The sequence below is a fragment of the Thamnophis elegans genome, chromosome 5 (assembly GCF_009769535.1).
Source record: "Thamnophis elegans isolate rThaEle1 chromosome 5, rThaEle1.pri, whole genome shotgun sequence".
NCBI lineage: Eukaryota > Metazoa > Chordata > Lepidosauria > Squamata > Colubridae > Thamnophis > Thamnophis elegans.
In genome coordinates, this window is record NC_045545.1 from 76,433,776 (window position 1) to 76,454,876 (window position 21,101).

The window sequence follows — 21,101 nt, forward strand, 5'->3', positions numbered from 1 at the left end:
AGGCTGGCGATTAGCTGCTGAACCTATCACTCACTTTCATCCCGCGCGTCGATTGGCCAAGCATGGAAAACAGGGCGGAGAAAGAGTGCCGGGGCGGGCGTGGGGTGGGGGGGAGCGGAGGTGGGGTGGGAAGGGACAAGAGTCGTTGGTGTTTACTGGGCGTGAGGTGAAGAGCGAGGGATTGTTGAGAGAGAGTAGAGGAGCTGCAGCTCTTCGTCCGTACTTCACCCTCAACTTGGGCCCTGGAGTTTCCCCACTCTCGGAAACCTCTGCCGCTATGGGACTGCGGAAGAAAAACAAGAGTCCGCCAGTCTTGAGCCATGAGTTCGTTATCCAGAACCACGCGGATGCTGTATCCTGCCTGGCCATGGGCCTCCTGTTGGGGCTCATGTTCGAGGTATCCTTACTATACAGGGCCCGGGGAGGAAGCGGCAGCGCGAGGGCTCGAGGCACGCCCCCTTTCCTCTCCCCCCCTTTCACCGGTTCAAGTGCGGCCCCGCCCTTCTCTCGAGCTCTGGCGCTTCTTCCTCCCCTCCTGTTAACTCTTTGCCCCTTAGGCTGCTCATTCTCACGGTCGCGCTCCCTTCTTACGTGCTGACGTACATAGGAAAGAACGGACGTATACGGTGTGTTGCTTGTTGTCGAGGCCGGTCTCGACGTCCCTTAAGCTATAGCCGCTAAGGCAACCTGGCTGGGTTCTCTCTCTCCTCCGCTCCCGAAGGGCAGAGGAATTCAAGTGGCAGTCTCCCTCAAGAAGATAACTCGTGCAAGCCAGGGTGGGGTAGGGGATAATAACATATCGTGGACCAATTAGCGAGATTTTTTTTTTTAGGACTGGAATAGTTAAATCTCTCGTTATTCCAGAAAGAGAGAGAAGAAAGAGGGTCTCGTCTTAATAGCGTACTAAATCATACGAAATGGGATGTACCAGTGGTCCCCCGCTTTTCTCTTCTTGTTTCCCTTTGGAACTGGTTAAGGTGCTTTAAGATTCGGTCCACGGTACTGATTTTCAACCCTGGATTACCATTCTGGTGTGAAGTGTCCAGAAAAGATGCAGAATGATTTCCCAAAACGGGGTGGCTGGCTGGTTTAGGAGGAGTTTATAGATTGTAAGTTTTAAGTATCATAAACGCTCCTAGTGTGTGATATTACTCCTACTGAGCTAAGTGCCTTGGGTTGGTCCTTATGAGTAAGCAGTAGCGTTAGGCAGGCTGCTGATCTTAGTAGCTGATAGCTACCGTACTACTGGTAGTAGCAGATAATTCACTGGAGAGCTTTTGGGTTTGGTGGGTTTGACCATATTTATTTGGAGCAAGATAAATCTTTTACAGATCCAACGGTGTATAGGAGAGTTAAGGCTGATATTAAGAATTAAGTGGACTAATTTTTGCTTCCGCATTTCATTGGCAGAGACTGAGCTTGACACCAAGTTTCAAGATGCAGGGTACTTATCCAGTTGCATCCCTATGACAATCACAGTCTCTTGTCTTGCTGATAATAAGCTTATAAACAGTGAGCCTCAGGGGTGTCTAAATTTACATAATGATATTCACTTCCTGAGTCACCAAGCCACAGAATGGAATTGGAAGAAGTTTAACTCCTGAATATTAAATATGGACTGACTGTGCCACAAGTGTGATAAATTTATTTCTTTAAATAAAAAGCTGTTGTAAGTGATTAATTAAAAGTGAAGCCTTAAACAATGCTAGGATTTGTAGAAAACTTAACAGGAAGATAAATATACAATAAATTTGGTTTATATATGTAATCATGTCTTTTTGAGGCTTTTCCTGAATCATGTATTTCCCCTTTCCTCCACTACTAATTTGAAACTTACTGCATGGTTTTAAGTTTTTCTGTAATATTGTTGATATTCTTCTTTAAAATGCAAACTGAGTCATATCTGGATTAAAATAAAATTGATGCTAAGAAATCAGATCATTCTGTTGAAGGGAATTAAGCTTAGTTTAGGAAGAACCGAAATAAATATACAATTGGAGAACCTAATAAAATATTTGAAGAGTTATCACAGGGATTGGCAGTCTTTTTAGATGTTGGCTCTTGGTTGCTATGTTGAAGATAGAGCAAGATTCTGATAAAAAGAAAGGGATTTAAGAGTTACCGTATTTTTCAGAGTATAAGATGCTCTGGAGTATAAAACGAACCAAGGTTTTGAAGAGGCAATTTTTTTTAAAGTAGGTAAGTAGATAGAGGGATAGAGAGGGAGAGAAAGAGAGAGAAATACAGTAGGTAGGTAGGGAGAGAGAGAGTGGGTGGGTAGGTAGGTAGGGAGAGGGATAGAGAGAGAAATACAGTAGGTAGATATGGAGAGAGAGAGAGTAGGTAGGTCGGTAGAGGGAGAGAGAGAGAGATACAGTAAGTAGGGAGAGAGAGTAGGTAGGTAGGTAGATGTTTCTAGGTGTATTTATGCATATGCTGGAGAAGGAAATAGCTGACAGCCTGCAGCACCTAAGACTTGTTTCTGCTGGCACAGCACTTGATCAATGTAATTCTCATCAATCACTCTAATTAAAGAGCTTTCAGAAAGAGAAAAAAACATTTTTGCACTCTGCGAACCTCCCCAAAACATTCGCGAAAGCGGGCCCGCTTTTTTTTTTTCAAATAAAAGGCATGAGTAGCCTTGGGGGGGGGGGCTTAGAGAATGCTCCTAGAGGGCCAAAAACAAGCAAAAAATGGCCATTTTTCACGAAAATGGGCCCTTTGTTGTCAAAAAATGCATGCATATCCTTATGGAGGCTTAAAGACTGCTGCTGGGAGCTGGGGGGGGGACAAAAACGGCCCATTTTTTGCTCATTTCTGCCCTCCCCAGCCCCCAGGTTGTCTGAAAGCCTCCATAAGGGTATGTACGGCCATTTTGGTGAAGGGGCAGGGCTTCGGGAGACAAAAAATGCTGTATTCAATATATAAGACTCACCCAGATTTTCAGCCTCTTTTTTGAGGAAAAAAGGTGCATCTTATACTCTGAAATATACGGTAGTCATTTTAAAATATTTGACACTAAAGATCTACAGAACTCTCAAGACCACATTTTAAGAACCGCTGATTCAGAGGAATCCAGTTCTGTATTCCTCCCAAAAAATAATTTTCTTCTATTCCAATTTTTGAAAGGGAACTCGAGTTGGCATAATGGGATATATTACCCAAAATGGAACTTAGTAGAGTATCAATTGACATCTCCTTTGATGCTCATTGATCACCTTGGCCCTTCTAACTTTTTGGTTTATTTTCAGAAATTATTTTAATTAAAAGAATAATTGGCATGTCACAAAGACTGGTTAAAACTTTATTGTCACTAATGCTTCTGGGCCATTTATTTCAAAATATCACTGAAGGGGCTATACTTCAAAGCATTATTTGCAAGCTGTGAAGAAAAATAATGTGAACAATAGTAGTAAAAAGCATTCAGGTAGAAGGGATTGCGAATAGCTGCCTTAATTGATTTTTTTTCTCTCATTATTCATTTGGGAATGAGAAAATCTGGTTTTAATTTTTAATTTTACTCATTTGTAAGATGATGTATGTATCTTAGAATCCATCTTAGAACCCGAACTCTGGGTGGATCACAACCATTGCATTTTTATTTACTCTAAACTCTGTATATACACACAAATGTGTTGTTTGATCTTTCCGTTATTTTTTCTACTTATTAGCCAATAGTATTGTGTTACATGAATGATTTGCACGTACATATGTACACATCAAATGTTATTCCGAAAAGATAGGAACCTTTTGATACCTGTGAATTAATTGGATGGAAGGCTACAAGATGAAACAGTTGAGATTAAGGATAAGTGATGTCCAGATAATTCAATAGAAGACTTAAATATTTATCATTAATTCCAAATCAGAATGTGTGTAAAGCTCAGTGGAGGAGCTGAAAGTTAGTGGTTACAACAGGGGTATAGGGTGGCAGAGTGCAGGTCAGGAAAAAGTACAGAGGGGGCACGGCAGCATTGCAATGGTCATACTTACAAAGACCTGTTGTAACTACCATTTTGTTCAGCACTGTCATAACTGGTCACTAAGCAAATGGGCAGTCATCAAACCAAGGACACTTTCAAACAGAGGGCTTGAATATGGTGCTAAGGTTGACATAGACACACTTCTAACATCAATCCTTTAAAATGGTTAGACCTAGAATAAAAGGTTTTCCAACTGGACAAATACTCAACAGTATTCCTGACACAAGGCCAAAAAACCACCTCAACCAAAGAGATTTGAGCTGCTGAATTGTATTGTAAACCACAGGTAATTCAATTAAGTACATTAAAATATCACACACACTGTATTTGATTGCCAGCTAATGTATTTTTTGGAGTGTAAGGCGCACCTTTTTTCCTCAAAAAAGAGGCTGAAAATCTGGGTGCGTCTTATACATCGAATACAGCATTTTTCCCCCTCCCGAAGCCTCGCCCCTTCACAAAAATGTCCATGCATACCCTTAAGGAGGCTTTCAGAGAGGTCCTGGGGGCTGGGAAGGGCAGCCCTCCCAGCCCCCTCTATAAGCTTCCATAAGGCTATGCATACAATTGTTTTGACACTCTGCAAGCCCTCCCCCGCAAGGCTACTCTTGCCTTTTATTTGGGGAAAAAACGGGCCCGTTTTTGCGAAAAAGGCCCCGTTTTGGGGAGGTTTACAGAGTGCAAAAACTTTTTGTTTTCCTTTCAGAAAGCTCTTTAGTTAGAGTGATTGATGAGAATTACATTGATCAAGTGCTGTGCCAGCAGAAATAAGTCTTAGGTGCTGCAGGTTGACAGCTATTTCCTTCTCCAGCACATGGATAAATACACTTGGAAACATCTACCTATCTACCTATTCTCTCTCCCTACCTACCTACTGTATTTCTCTCTCTTTATCCCTCCATCTACCTACCTACCAGTGGTGGGTTTCAAAAATTTTTGTAACCTCTTCTGTAGGTGTGGCCTGCTTTCCAGGTCCACTGGTGGAACCTCTTCTAACCGATTTGGTAGATTTGACGGACCGGTTCTACCAAATAGGTGTGAACTGGAAGGAACCCACCTCTGCTACCTACCTACTCTCTCTCCCTACCTACCTACTGTATTTCTCTCTCTTCTTCTCTATCCCTCTATCTACCTACCTACTCTTTCTCTCTCTCTCTCCCTCCCTACCTACTGTATTTCTCTCCTTCTTTATCTCTCTTATCTACCTACCTACTTTTCTTAATTTGCCTCTTCAAAACCTTGGTGCGTCTTATACTCTGAAAAATACGGTATATACCGTATATGAGGGCCCTCATTTAGAGCCACTAATCAATAGGATAGCTTATTCAGACCCCATCAACAGGCTGCCTACTTCTTTCAGGATACACATGGATAGGCAGTCAGAAAGATTGCCAGGTGTATAGCTAAAGTTATTCATCAGAGAACGTCTTACTTAGATCATTTTGAAGTTACCATATTTTTTGGAGTATAGGACACACTTTTTCCTCCCTAAAAGAGGGTGGAAATGTTGGTGCATCTTATACCCCGAATACAGCCATTTTGGGCCTCTGGAAACACCGCCCCGCATGTCCCGTTTTCACAAAAACAGGCTTGTTTTTTGTCAAAACAGCACGCAGAGGGTTTGGGAGGCCTTCAGACTGCTCCTAGGGGCTGGGGAGGGCAAAAACACAAAGGGGGGGGGTGTTGGGAGGTGAAAAACTCATTTTTTACAAAAATGGCATTTTTGCCCTTCCTCAGGAGCACACTGCAGGCCTCCCAAGCCTTCTGGGCACCCCGTTTTTGGCCTCCCAATCCCCACAGGAGTGCCGTTTTTGCTCTTTCCAGCTCCCAGAAGCAATCTGCAGGCCTCCCAAACTCTCTTTGCAGGCTGGTTTTGTGAAAAACGGGACACACAAAAGGTTTGGGAGGCCTACAGAGTGCTCCTGGGGGCCGGGGAGGGCAAAAACATTTTTTCTTGTTGACCTCTTCAAAATCTTGGCACGTCTTATACTCAGGTGTGTCTTGTAGTCCAAAAAATATGGTAATTGTCAAGGTGGCTAACTTATTTGAATAGTTTACTGAACAGCTTTGTGTATCCTAATATGTTGTATGTGTTTCTTGATTACTTTGTATTTATTTTATAGTGTATTTTATTATATCAATACTGTATTGTGATTCAGTATTGCTTAATAAACAAGGGACAAAATGCAACAATTTGTGTTATTAGTCTTGATAATTATACTTTTCAAAGTTTTCAAAATCTGTGTGTCTCAGATACTTTAGTAGTCAAAAGGGTCATCTCCAGTCTTGCTCAGTTCTTAAATTGGCAGTTTTGTTAGTCTATAAAAGATTTCAACACTGCTGGGAGAAATTCTACAATAATGAAAATTAAATATTTGCAACAGGCATAATAAATATAAATTTTAATAGCAACTTTAGAACAAGTGTACAGCATGGAACTTGGTAACTTTTTTCCCTCTGTTTTAAATTTCAGGTTACATCCAAATATGCCATCATGTTTATAACTGTACAATACAATGTTACATACAACATAGGTAAATATAAAATATAATTCAGTCTATGGTTTTCAATTTTAAAAATATTTTTCAATACAGTCTTCTACATGTTTACTCAGATACTCTCTTAAATAGATCACCTCCAAATGTATAAATGTGCATGTGTAGGTGTGCCAGGTTATTGATGGGGTTGCAGTCTTAAATGATTTTGTCTAAATGCTACTGTATAGCCTGATTCTCTGCATTATTATTACAAAATGTGTTGTGCTGTTTTTCTCCAAATAATAAAATACATTATAAAAACATATTAAAGGATATACAACATGATCTTATAGGTTTTAAAGCAGAATTTATTGCAGAGATATAAGTAAGACTGTTGAAAGTTGCATGTTCTCCTGATGTATAATAAGATTCTAAATATAGCCTGTACTGTTATTAATAATAAGATATTGTGGATTTCAGATGATGGATCTAACCCAGTTCATTTCTATGAGTATGGTCCAAAAGACATGGCCACCATCTTCTTCTACATGCTTATAGCCATTATTCTGCATGCAGTGATTCAGGAATATATACTAGATGTAAGTTTACAATTATTAGATAAATGTGAATACGTGAAATCATTTCAGTTCCAAGTTCTTAAAGATACATTTATTAAATATTATGCTCTACTATTGGAATGAAAGATATAAGATGCCTTTTAGTATAGTAGTTACAGTATTGGATTGAAAATTGACATAAGATCTAGTCCTCTCTTTGGCATAAAAGTTGGCTGAATAACTTTGGACAAATCCCTTACCTTCAGTTCAACTCTGGACATATAGAAGCTTGGGCATTATGTAACAGTGCCTTGAATTATGTAAAATAAAGGTAGGACATAAATTTCATAATTTATATTTATAAAAGTTTAATAATATCTAATGAACATATCCCAGATTATCAACCATTTATCTACATTACAGAAGAATATTTCTTTAGAATGAACAGTTTACCTGCAGATTATAAATTAATTATCCTGGATTGTGTTTTTTTCCCTAAAAGTAAATGGGCTGGTGTGAATTTTGAAAGCATGTTATGCACATTTTCACAAAGTGGCATTCAAAATTTACCAGAAGGCAAAAAAGTAAAGATACTGTCCTTTATATTTACCTATCAAGAATATTGCCTGCCATTATCACTTCAGCTTTTGCTTTTTGGAACAGATAGTATTAATAGCAGGCAATATTCTTGATAGGTAAATATAAAGGGCATCATCTCTACTTTTCTGCCTTCTGGTACATTTTGAATGCCACTTTCACTTTTTGCAACTGATAGACATACTTTCCTCTTATTTGCTGACAGTGGCTAAGGGACCTACGTGATCTTGATTCCCTACTTTTAATCCTACTAGCTTCCTATATTTTTTTTAAATAGAACCTAAAATGTTTAAAAAGTAAGAAAAGACAAAAACCAAGAGGTGTGCCTTTGAACATAATGAAATTAAGTATATCTGTTATGGCTACGCATATTATAATATTTGTTATCTGATATTTTATTTGGCCAGTTTTTTACTATATTTATAACATTGAATATCATGGCTTTATAATTAGTCTAAATATATCACATAGTCCATGTCAGTTTATATTTTGGATAGTAATTCAGAATTTGAACCTTTCCCAAATTTTGGACCAGAATTTAATAAGTGGTGGTTCTCTGAAAAAGGGCTTGTGGGCAAGATGGGCAGCTTTTAATGTGTTGAATCCCTAATCAAATTATACTGGATTATAGAATAATATGATTTCTGTGACAACTTCATTAAAAAATTATAAACCACATTATGAATTTATTGTGAAATGAATACAAATTATATCCATCAATGAATGGATTCCTTATTTCTTCAGTAAGTCAAAATTCATGTTTAACTTGGCAGTCTGCTGATAAATGTAATTGCATTATTTCCCTATTAAATATTATTTTAAAATCTTAAGCTCTGCTTTGTTTCTTTTTTCTTTTTGTTGCTGTTTTTATTTTAAGTATAAAAAGTGTGAGTCCTATATGTTAAATTTTTAAAATTGTATTTGTTATTTTTAATAATTGTTATTAAAACATGGCATGACTGAAAAACAGCCATTATTCAATTATGAAAAATAAAACCTCAAGCAATGAGTTTAATATAAAAATCTGGACATGATTCATATCTTTCTACCCTAGGATAAAATTACAGTGCTTGTTCAGTGATCCTGCATTGCAGTATGCAATCAGAAACTTAATCATAAATAAACCACTGAAAGACTCCTTAGAAACTTCACTTTCTGTCTTGTCTTCCTATCCTCTACCCTGGAACAAAGGCAACAGTTGCCTTATATTTGTTTTGTATTGGTCAATAGATTTGGTTTAGAGATATATACCTCAATTTATGATATGCAGAGATATAGTAATTGTGCATTCCAAACTTGTACTACCATCTCCTCCCCTTCCTTTGTCACATCCCAGATGAAAATGTTCGGGAGTAGAAAATATGCTTATACGAACACATACAACCTAAGACTAAAACTAATTTCAGATTGTGCTTCAGAGACTAGTATGTTCCAGCATGTAAAATGTGATCCACTAAGAAAGATGATGTGAAATCATAGTATAGAGATACAAAACCAATGTCTCAATTAAGATCCAAGAATGGTAATTTGCTTTGTAGATAGAGCTGATCTGTCAACTATTAGAATATGTGGGTCACACTTTAATCTTCACTTACCTAATACGAAAATGAAGGGAAAAGTCCAAGTTAGCATTTTGTAGTATTGGAATATAAATGTTGAACTACAGATAATCTAGTATTCTTGGGGAGGCTAACATATTCACTAGAAAAAAGTGAACCTGGTTAAATTAATACTTCTGGTGTTTGTTATTTTTTTCCTTAGAAAATTAATAGACGTCTCCATTTGTCAAAAACAAAACATAGCAAATTCAATGAGTCAGGACAACTAGCCTTTTTCTACTTGTTTTCGTTTTTGTGGGGAGCAAGTATTTTGTCTGCAGTAAGTAAGTCATTTTTTTGAAAATTAATTTAAATGAACATTTGCCTAAAATATATCAACTCCTTTAACCATATATTTTTCTCCTTAGGAAGAATTTACAACAAATCCAACTTTGTTATGGAAGGATTACCCTCATTCTCATATGTTGTAAGCTTCTTTATTTTGTTCTTTATTTGTGCTAAGCATTTTGCTTCCTTATTCAAATTTCCCAGGCATCTGAGCATTAGAGAGGAAAATGGACAGATCTATGAACCAATTGTTAAGAAACTATTTTTAAAATATTTATATTAGGATATGAATGTTTTAGACAGTGAATTCTACAAAGTATTAATTAGTATTATTTCTTCCTTACATTGCTATTTAATCTTGCCTTTTCATTGTCCTTTTCCTCAAACATATTGTTTTCAGTTTAGACAACTTTTCAAAAGGATAAGGTTTAAGGTTCCAATAATTTAAATTATTTTAGTTTCACTTTCTTTAACATGAATCTTAAAACATTTAAGATTATCTGAATAAAGATGATTCATGATGTTTTATAAAATAATGTAATATGTATTGATTTAAAATTTAATTCAATTATTAATCATACTTGACTTGAAAATTTATTTAATTTTCAGTCAGCCTTCCTTTAAACCAAGATCTTCATTGATAACATCCAGCTTTTGCCCCTTTGGCATGTATATTTATGTATTAAAAATTATGTGTAAGTTTCAACTACAGCCAACAATTTTGGCCTACTTAACAAAATGGGTTCATGACTTCTAAATCTCATGATTTAGAGAATTCTCCTAATTATTGAATGTTATGTATACATCTTTTATATATATATACTTTTCTTTTTAGTTTTCAGGTTAAATTCTTCTATATTTGCCAAATTGCCTATTGGCTCCATTCACTTCCAGAACTGTACTTCCAAAAGATTAGAAAGGTATAAATTGTAACTTTAATTCAGGCATTATATTTCTTTTATTTACTTTCATTTATAATGATATAGGATGATATTCTAAATAAGGAGAAGAAATAATAATGGAGAGAAAAGTTCTTCCCTCAACTTGGTAAGAGATTCATACTATACAAGAATATATTGTTGGGTAGGGGAGGTAATGCAATAGATTATTTTGGCTTTCAATTTACTTATGTCCTTGTCAATATTGCTTTTGAAAAACATAAATTATTACAATGCAAACCATAGAGAAAAGGAAAACTAACACAATTCATAGTAAAATCTTTGCTTTTTTTTTGTAACATGTTTGTCTTTTCCATTTCATATTTCTAGGAAGATATTCCAAGACAGTTGCACTATATTTGTCTTTATACTGTCCATATATCTGGTGCCTATATCTTGAAGTAAGCATTTATTTATTATTTATCATTTTCTAGACCTCCATCAAGGATTGTCTTTTATAGTGTCCAAAATACTGTTCAATATATTACCAGTAGTCTTCAGCTTACAATCATAAGCTTAGTGACCATAGGTTTAGTGACCATTCAAAGTTACAACGGTGCTCAAAACAGTGACTGATAACTGTTCCTCACACTTATGACTGTCACAGCAACCCCACAATCATGTGATCATTATTTGGGCAATTGACAACCAGATTTGCTTAACAACAATGCCAAAAAAGGTTGTAAAAATTGGATGTGACTCACTTAGCAACCAACTTACTTAGCAGCAAAATTCTAGTTTCAATTGCGGTCGTAACTTGAAAACTAGCTATTTGCCAATATTATATTCTAGTAAGAAAAATCATTCAGTATTTTTGTGTCATAGTTAATCTGCTATCAGATTTGATCATGGCTTAAAAATCCATAGAATGTTCATCCTGATAGCACAACTAATCCTCTGTCTGATATGTAAGATACAGTGAACCTTATTCATTGTTGTTGAACTTTGTTAATGAATGAATAATATTCAGAATGAAATATTTATTTTTACTGTTTCAGCCTTCAGCGCTTGGGTCTAATTCTGCTGGTACCTCATTATCTTGTAGAGCTCATTTTTCACGCTTCACGTCTTTTCTACTTCAGTGATGAGCATAAACAGAAAGGGTAATCTTGTTTTTTAAATTTTCCTGTTACTGTCAGATAATTAATTTAGTTTCTTTTTTTTACAGTTTTCTTAGTTCTCTGCTGTCTGTGGGTTATTATTTCTTTTACTATATTTGCAAAAATGAAAAACATTTTAGAACCAGGTTACTTGAAAAACTTGTCTTGTTTAACATTGATCTTAAACGTCTTGCTTTTCGTATATCACCAAGAAAGATCATATCAGGCCTGCAGTCATATTTTCTTGTGGATCTCAAGCCTGCCACACTTTCTATTATTCTACTATGCATTTTCTATTGTGGGAAAATGGGAGGGGGGAATTGTACAGAGTTAGATGATATATAGCCATAACAAAATTCTTTCTAGAAAGCCAAGGTCATCCTTTGTTTCTGCACCTCTGCACCGGACCAGAACTGGATGGGTGGAAACTGCCAGCATGACAATGGAAGATTTGGATCATGTGATGGACTTGTGGATATAAGCTTCTCAACTCTCAACTCTTCTCAACTCCGACGGTCCTTGGATGAAACCGATTATCTAGATTCCTATCAGTCGGGTTTCAGGCCTGGTTACAGCACGGAAACTGCTTTGGTCGCGCTGATCGATGATCTCTGGCGAGCCAGGGATAGGGGTCACCCCTCTATCCTTGTGCTCCTTGACCTCTCAGCGGCCTTCGATACCATCGACCATGGTATCCTTCTGCAACGGTTGCGAGAGGTGGGAGCGGGAGGCACCGTCCTTCGGTGGTTCTCCTCCTACCTCTCGGACAGGTCGCAGTCGGTGTTGGTCGGAGGGCAGAGGTCGACCCCAAGGCCCCTCAACTATGGGGTGCCGCAGGGCTCAGCCCTGTCCCCCCTCCTATTTAACATCTACATGAAGCCGCTGGGTGAGATCATGCACCGGCACGGGATTAAGTACCACTAATACGCGGACGATACGCAGCTGTATCTGTCCGCCCCGTGCCAACTCAGCGAAGCAGTAGAAGTGATGTGCCAGTGCCTGGAGGCTTTTAGGGTCTGGATGGGAGCAAACAAGTTGGCACTCAATCCAGACAAGACCGAGTGGCTTCTGATGTTCCCGCCCAAATATTGGCCAACTATTCCATCTCTCAGGCTGGGGGGTGAAATTATACGCCCCTCAGAGAGGGTCCGCAATTTGGGAGTCCTCCTGGATCCTCAGCTGACTTTAGAACATCATTTGTCGGCTGTGACCAGGGGGACCTTTGCCCAGGTTCGCCTGGTGCACCAATTGCGACCCTACCTGGATCGGGAGGCCCTTCAGACAGTCACTCATGCCCTTGTGACCTCAAGACTGGATTACTGTAACACGCTCTACATGGGGCTGCCCTTAAAGAGTGTTCGAAGACTTCAGTTAGTCCAGAATGCAGCCGCCCGAGCGATTGTGGGTGCACCTAGGTACACCCATGTCACACCTATCCTCCGCGAGCTGCACTGGCTACCCATTAGTCTCCGGACCCGCTTCAAGGCGCTGGTCATAACCTATAAAGCCCTACATGGCATCGGACCTGGGTACCTGAGAGACCGCCTCCTGCCGATTACCTCCCTCAGACCGATTAGATCTCACAGGTTAGGTCTCCTCCGGATTCCATCTGCCAGCCAATGTCGGCTGGCGACTCCCCGGGGGAGAGCCTTCTCTGTTGCAGCTCCAGCCCTCTGGAATGACCTCCCCGTGGAGATCCGGACCCTTACTACCCTCCCGGCCTTCCGCAAAGCCACCAAGTCCTGGCTGCTCCAGCAGGCCGGGGGGCTTGTGAAACATCCAGCCCCACGGAAATTGTGAATGTTGTGTTTTTAAAGTGTTGTCTTTGTCTATTTATCCCCCTTCCCTTGTCTATTGTGAGCCGCCTGGAGTCCTTCGGGAGTGGGCGGCATACAAGACAAATAAACTAAACTAAACTAAGGGCAAGATCTTGAACTTTCAACTGGGTGGGAAAACCAGGAAGCCTTCAGATTTAGGTTTTCCCAGATGTGCCAACATGGCTCTCCTAATAAATTGGAACTTTGAGCAATACTTTCCTTGGACTCTGATTTACTTTTGGATGCTATTTGGAACCCTGACACATGACTTTTCACACATAACTAAAATTTATTTCTACTTATCATCCACACGTCCTTTTCAATGGAATTTCTAGTTTTTTTCTCCAAACTTAGCTTCATGCCCTATTGAACAATTATGTATTAACTACTTAATCCTTTTTAATATTTCATTAATAAGCAGTTTTGCTAATGTAAGACCTTTTCATTGCGCATATTCCTATGCCAGTGGGTTTTTTTTAAAGGTTGTAGCTTCCAGTATAATATGCAATCCCAAAATTCAAAACATAGAATAACAAAAATGAAGAGTTTTTCCTTTTCAGTTTGATTTTTAAAAAATGTGTTTAAAAAGCACTTCGCCTTCCTGAAAACTTTATACACGCATACCGATTTTGCAGAAATTCTTCACAGATCTAGATTTCTCATTAGCTAAAAAAATATTTGATTATTAAGAGTGCCTTTGTTCAACTAAAATTAAGATTTGTATTAGTTTAATTGTCTTATGCCTTTAAAGTGATTTTCTTTCCTCTTTGGTTTTTATTCTATGAGATAGTTACTGTTTTCAAAGTAATGTTTTCCATTATAATGCCTGATGTCATGGATATGCTCTTACAATGTCTAGCAAAAGTCTAAGGTTTTTTTTTATTGGTCACAGCCCATGATACAGCTGTGCTCATATTATTTAGTGACATAAAGCAACTGATAGTGAAATAATTTCATTTTTCTTTTCAGGTTTACCATTTGGGCACTTTTATTTGTAATGGCTCGTCTTTTGACCCTGACTTTGTCAGTTCTTACCTTTGGATTTGGTCTCACAAAAGCAGAAAATCCTGGCTTTTCTGTAGCAGAAGGAAACTTCAATATACTCACAATTAGGTAAAAGTTTTTCTGCAATAGCTATTTTAAAATATTCTTTACGTCCACAAATCCAAAAATAGAAAATTGTGGCTATGAAATATAGTCTCTCTGTATTCTTATTACTATTTAAACTACCATTTATTTTGGTAGATAACATGTAACCTAACTCAGAAACTTTTCTGCAATCTATCCTCATAATGTTGGTCATATTAAACAATCATAAGAGGGCATTACTGTATTCTTTGTAACATATGAAATATCAGCCCTTTGTCTACCCTTTACAATGGTACCTAGCAAGCAAGGTACCATTGTAAAGTTCATAGCTAGCTTCTATGTTTCCAATACATAACTTTTTTGAGGGTGGGAAGGATGCCTTCCAATCAGTTTTGATTCCTGAGAACAGTCTAACTGCAATCTCTGTAGTTTTCTTGGCAACATTTTCAGAAGTGATTTGCCATTGCCTTTTTTCTAAGGCTGAGAGAGAGCGGCTGATTTTTAAAATCATCTAACTGGCTTTGTGCCTAAATCAGAATTAAAATTCAAAGCCTCCTTGGTTTCTAACCTGGTACCTTAATCTCTAGACCAAACTGATTCTCAAATGTATTCAAATGCATATATTCATATGTCATCTGCTCAATAGAGTTTTATAAATAAAATAATCTAATTGTCAAAATGATTATTGGAAATTTTCAGCTATTTGATACAGCGCATGCAAATTGGAACAATATTGATGCAAAATTCAGTTTTCAACTATCACATCTAATAGCCATGATCTTAAACATATATTATCTAGGAATATCTACGATTTAAAGACATATGGTATGTGCTAGCCTACTAAGAAGAAAGCATTTGGATTGTATGTGTAACTTTATTTTATTTTTTGAATGGTCCATCTTTAGAGAGAATCTCAAAGATCATCATAACCCTATTATTCTAACTATATAACTCTGTTTTATGTTAAACTAATTAGAATTAGCTGTCTGGCTGCAATTTGTTTGACTCAGGCTTGGATGATGTGGAAATTCATCAATTTCCAATTAAAGAAATGGAGAGAACATACACAGAATCAAATTACAAAGAAAAAAACAAATACAAAAATTAAGTCTACAAAAAAAGAGTCCTCCAGATGTAAGTATAGTCCTCACATTTATACCAGTATCCAAACCACAAATGTACATTAGAGTGACAGTTGCTAGTTAAATAACACCACTTGATTTTCTTGTTTAACATTGGGTGGAGACTTACGGCATAGAATGTTACTGTTAACTCTAAATGACCAAAAGTTGACAGGATTTTTATATAATTCAAAATTAAATATTTATTTACAGATAGTCATTGTTTAACAATCACATTTGGGACTAACAAGTCTGCTACTAAGTAATGTAATAGTAAGATATCATATGGCTGCAACAGGCTTATGACCTCACTTTCACCATGCTTGTTAAGCTACTCATCCGCGGTCATTAAGCAAGACCTAAGTGTGACTTGCTATTTCTACTGCCTTCTCAATTGACTCTGCTAGTCACAAGATGATTGTAAAGCACACAAATGATACTCATGTGACCATGGAATGGTGCAACACGTATGAGCACCCACCAGCTGCAAATTGCCCAAATCTTGATTGTGTGACTGGTTATACTGCAGAAGTAGAAGGACCATTCACAAAGTTACTTTTTTAGTATAGTAGTAACTTTGAACAATTGCTAAACTAGGCAGTTGTTAAGTGAGGGCTACCTGTATTAATTTTTAAGGCTAACTCTGGGCAGCGTATACAATGTTAAAAGTACTAAAACTATAAGCAAAAAAACACAGGCCAGAAGACAGGCACTAATTCTAAAGCAATACTGTACATTGGACTGACAACACTGTCTAACTTAAGACTTAGGGAAAAGCCATATTTTAAGGGCTTTTTAGGGTTTGAAACAGATCTCTTCAGAGGGGAGACTACAATAGAAAGGCATGATTCACAGTTCCCATTTCATACCACTATTTATTGGATGGGATCTGAAGCATGGCAACTCTGCCCAATTATACAGGAAAGTTATAAAAAATAGCACTAGCGTTTAGACTTACATATCACTTCACAGTGCTTTATTTGCCCCCAACAATCTGGGTCCTCATTTTACCAACCTCAATAGGATAGAAGGCTGAGTCAAACTTGAGCTGGTGAGAATCAAACTGCCGGTAGTCAGAAAAAGTAGCCTGCACCACCTCAATGGAATATGACATCTTTCTACAAATTTGTATGCAGATTTACTAAATATGTGCAGTTGCATACCGATTAAGAAAAAGCGACCCTTTCAGATTATTTAGGTAGCCCTCATCTTGTTAATTATTGCCCACACCTTATTCAATATTACATAAAAAGGCTGACTTCACTCTACTCCTTGTGTGCAGTAGGTTATAGAAGCAAAATGAAGTAGAAGCAATTCTCTCTATAAAAAACATTATTTGATATAATTCACAAAATGTATTAGCATTCTTAACTTAAATATGTTATATATGTTAAATATGTTCAATTTGCTAACTTATAATTCTGAAATAAAAAAAATGTTTATTACATGTATAACTATTAATGCCACCTATCCCAAATCTAATGTACTGTTCATCTTTTTTTCATATTATAGCTAACTTCGTAAATGGAACAATAAAATCTGAAGAGGGCATATCACCTAGAAAAAGAAGATCAAAATTTTTGTGAAGAGCACAGATAAAAAGGACACTGATTTAATTGAAGACTTTCTCACCTTAAATAGAAAATCTGCATTATACTAACCATAGAACAACTCTATTTGGCTATTTGGGCTAAAGGACATTGATTAAAATAATATATTTTTAAGTGTATGTTCATAAAAACAAACTTATGATGAAAATATTATTTTAAAATCATTTATTTAATACAATCATCTTGAAAATAGGATATTTTATTATAGTCTGACCTTTAATTACAATGCTGCAATATTAATAGAACAGCATGGGGGAAATCTAATAAACCAGAGTTGTCTTTTATTTGGAAGTTTATTTCATTTTGTAAAATGTAGTTTTAGAACTAAAGTTAAGATTTATTTTGCAATTGTTTTTCTAAATTTCCTATACACGTTTTTAGGTTAGAGGGCAAATTATTTTTTTATTACCTCTCCATTTGGTTAAAGGTAATGTTTGAATTGTCATTAGAACATCAGTTAATACTGTAATTTGAAAAAAATGTCATTTAGCATATCCAATGATATGCTTTCAAACAATTCCCATGTAATAATTTAATGCTGAATTGTGAAGAATGATACCCTTTTTAATATCAAAAGCTGGTTTTATATTAGTGGATTCTGAAGTATTTGTAAAAAAGATTTGAAACTACATGATTCTTCAATATGGTGCTAAAAAGTGCTAGTTTATTTAGAGATCCATGAAACTGTTATATAATTAATCTTTAATATGCTGAACAGAAAAACATTTTAAAATTATTTTCCTAGTGTGAAATTATGTCAGGTTGTAGCATTAGATACTAAAAAGACATTCATGAATCCTGCATTTTTGTCAAAAAACAATGTTAAAAAGACCAGGCCCTGCAATATGATTTTGCCATTTGGTCTGATCCTGCATCATACCAAAAGCTTTTATTACCAAATAATAGCTTTCCTTGAATGCTTATTGTAATAGCTTAAGTACACATGCTTACTAAATAACGGGACATTTTTGACTGTGCCAAAATCTCCTGTTATAATTCTTTCAAAAGGGTAGGCCAACTGGTGCCTTCCAGAACTAACCAAGCTAGTTAAGGATGACAGTAGTTAAAGTCCAGAACATCTGAAGCAAACCAGGTTTTCTTCCTTCTTTTGGAAAAAATGATTTGTACTTGAGATAAACAATTGGTTGGAATTCAAAACTATACAGCATTTTTAAAATTGCTTTTATTACACCTGTAGACTTTGCAACCTGGCATGGAAACCATTCAGTGGATTTTTTAAATACCTATGTCATACCACATGATTTACTGGACCTACTGTTAGAAAATAATGTTTGAAGTTCTACTGGATTCATAGAATTGAGTTCATGGTTTTTTTTGTATTATGAATATACACTTCTAGATCAAAAAGTCATACTTTTTCAAATTTCTATTTAAGGATTTTCTCTTCTGCTTTCTCAGGTTATCTGTTCAAAACTAGAGTAGTAGTCTTTAGTTAATGTGTATTAGTCTGCAATTTTGAAACAAGTTCAAACCCCATGGCTACTTTGTAATTCACAATTAAACAATTGAACCTTGTCTGTTTGTAAATCTTGTAGCACCAGCTGCCAATCAAAGAATAAAGGCTATGTAGATTTAATTATTTTTCTAGCCTTGTTAGAATTTGAAAACTCTGATAGTTGCTTAAACCTAAATGAATTCTACAAGTGACTATTATTAACCTGGCATTATCCCTATGAGCTAAGTCTGGTTCCCAGAATTTTTACCAACTTTATTTATTTATTATTGTGGTAGCTGGCATATCTTGAGAGTTATAGTTCCAGAATACCTGAAAGGTGCCTTTTGTGGAAAGGCTGCTGTAAAGATCATAGAGAAGTCTTCACCAACATACTAGAATCTTTGGGAGTACTCTCAGCATCCCTATCAACTGGGGATGTTAGGGAATATAGTCTTAAATATTGGTAGGTCATCAGATCAGAGAAGACTGATGTAGCAGTTTAGGCCATTACTATATATTTGTTATATATCATATTAATCTTATAGTCATTTTGGCAGGCATTGCTATAATGTTAAGAAAATTCTACTCAGTTAAATTAGGGATAGGAAGTGAAGTGAAAGATTTTTGGGGCTGCAATTCAAAAATATGATGACTTCCATATTTCCAGCTCATCCTATATGTAGAGTGGTTTTCTCTTTCTAGCACTTTCAGATTTTTAGATTGCTAACTAAAGCCAGCATGGCCACATTGCCATAGAGAAAATTAATTGCCTTAACATTGCAATCAGGGGGTATTCTAGACATCAGATTTGGGTTTTTGTTTTTTTAGATAACTATGTACCATAAATATTTTACAATATAATATTAATAGATTCATCGCTGGGAGCACAAATAGCGGAGGTGCCAAAGATGTCTATTTTCTATGGACACAGACTGAAAGTCTGTTACATTCCCCATTCTAAATAATACCTTAATTATAACAAGCTATTTTTTAAGATTTGACATACTAGTTAATAACATTTGACACTCAAAAGTACTAATAAAGAGTTAAAAGTGGTTCTCTTCATGATTTATTTGGAAGTCAAGACAGCTGCCTCACAGTCCATTGTAAAATTACCTCGCCTTGCCTCCTGACCATGTTCCTGTGAGAAATAAGTGGCTTACATTTTTTAAAAATATCTCAGTACCATTCAATAAATTCAGTCACATATTTAGATGTTACTAAATGAAATTGTTCTTTTATTTTGTGAAATGGGTAGATTTTTTTATATCACTTAAACATTTTAATGCACAATGCTATTCCAGATTTGATTCCTTTTTCTTCATTTGTTCTCTCCCATGTACGAATGTTTTAAGATTTTATCTGCTGACCTCATAATACCCATTTGGCTGTAGAATGAGTATTTTTAATGATTTTGATGGAAATTTATTTATATAATCACTTCATTTGATAGAACTTTAATCTGAGCTGTTATGCTAAAAAAAGAGAAACCCTTCTCATTAATTCTTACTGTATTTCTCGTAAGATGTTGCTTTCTCTATAGTCACCATGTATATGCTTCTGGACTTGTTCCGAATAAGACACTGGTTATATCTTCATCATAATCTGGAACACCTGTGTTCATCTAAAGTGTTTTATGTTACTAATTTCAAATAAAAGAAAATGGAAAACTCCTTTCCCTCTCAAAGCAGAATACTATAAGATTTATCACTTATTTTAGGAAATAGATGTAACCTTTTAATTCCTGGAGTCAATTTGTTCTGTGGCTGGAACTACATCCTTATGGATCATAGTTCAACTACTGTATTGCCATGAAAACTAAATGTTTAACTTAGCCTACAATCTCTCCTATCTCTGTACACTTCATAAATTTGATTTCCTTTTTTAAATTCTAGAAAATTTAAGCTCAAGTATTTTAAAATGTATGTTACCTAAAATATCCTTGAAATGTGAACGTGTGTGTGTGTGCGTGTGTGTGTGTACATACACACACCTTGTTTCTTTGACTTGGGTAGAAGAATTTCTTTAGCAGCATGGGAGGAATATAAATGGAATATCATACTGTCCTGTGTCATTGCACTGATTGCACAGATGGATGTTTTATGTACTATAAAATATTAAATAAAAGATGGGCCTGTGCCTTAAGCTTGTTTTAATATGTTCTGAACAATTTTTCCAAACACTGAAGTATAAAAAATGCTATTTCTAATAGACACAGTGGGGCAAAAAAGTATTTAGTCAGCCACCAATTCTGCAAGTTCTCCCACTTAAAAAGATGAGAGAGGCCTGTAATTGACATCATAGATAGACCTCAACTATGAGAGACAAAATGAGAAAACAAATCCAGACAATCACATTGTCTGATTTGGAAAGAATGTTTTTGCAAATTATGGTGGAAAATAAGTATTTGGTCAATATCAAAAGTTCATCTCAATACTTTGTTATATATTTGTTGGTAATGACAGAGGTC

The 21,101-nt window shown here is 36.3% G+C and overlaps 1 protein-coding gene across 1 annotated transcript; it reads left to right on the forward strand.

Annotated features, from left to right (window-relative positions):
• Positions 1 to 131: 131 nt before the first annotated feature.
• On the forward strand, positions 132 to 20,787 carry LOC116509150 (translocating chain-associated membrane protein 1-like 1). The gene is made up of 11 exons (XM_032218142.1): positions 132 to 397; positions 6,457 to 6,517; positions 6,941 to 7,059; positions 9,376 to 9,492; positions 9,581 to 9,639; positions 10,336 to 10,420; positions 10,769 to 10,839; positions 11,437 to 11,541; positions 14,325 to 14,468; positions 15,421 to 15,578; positions 17,078 to 20,787. The coding sequence occupies exons 1-11, from the start codon at positions 278 to 280 to the stop codon at positions 17,149 to 17,151; spliced, it is 1,113 nt and encodes a 370-aa protein (XP_032074033.1). The 5' UTR covers positions 132 to 277; the 3' UTR covers positions 17,152 to 20,787.
• Positions 20,788 to 21,101: the final 314 nt, after the last annotated feature.

Bases quoted from the DNA above. Each gene is read 5' to 3' on its own strand.
- LOC116509150 (XM_032218142.1), top strand. From the start codon at position 278: ATGGGACTGCGGAAGAAAAACAAGAGTCCGCCAGTCTTGAGCCATGAG. The intron at 6,518-6,940 runs GTAAATATAAAA...TGTGGATTTCAG, and splicing joins CAATGTTACATACAACATAG to ATGATGGATCTAACCCAGTT. The intron at 7,060-9,375 runs GTAAGTTTACAA...TTTTTTCCTTAG, and splicing joins TTCAGGAATATATACTAGAT to AAAATTAATAGACGTCTCCA.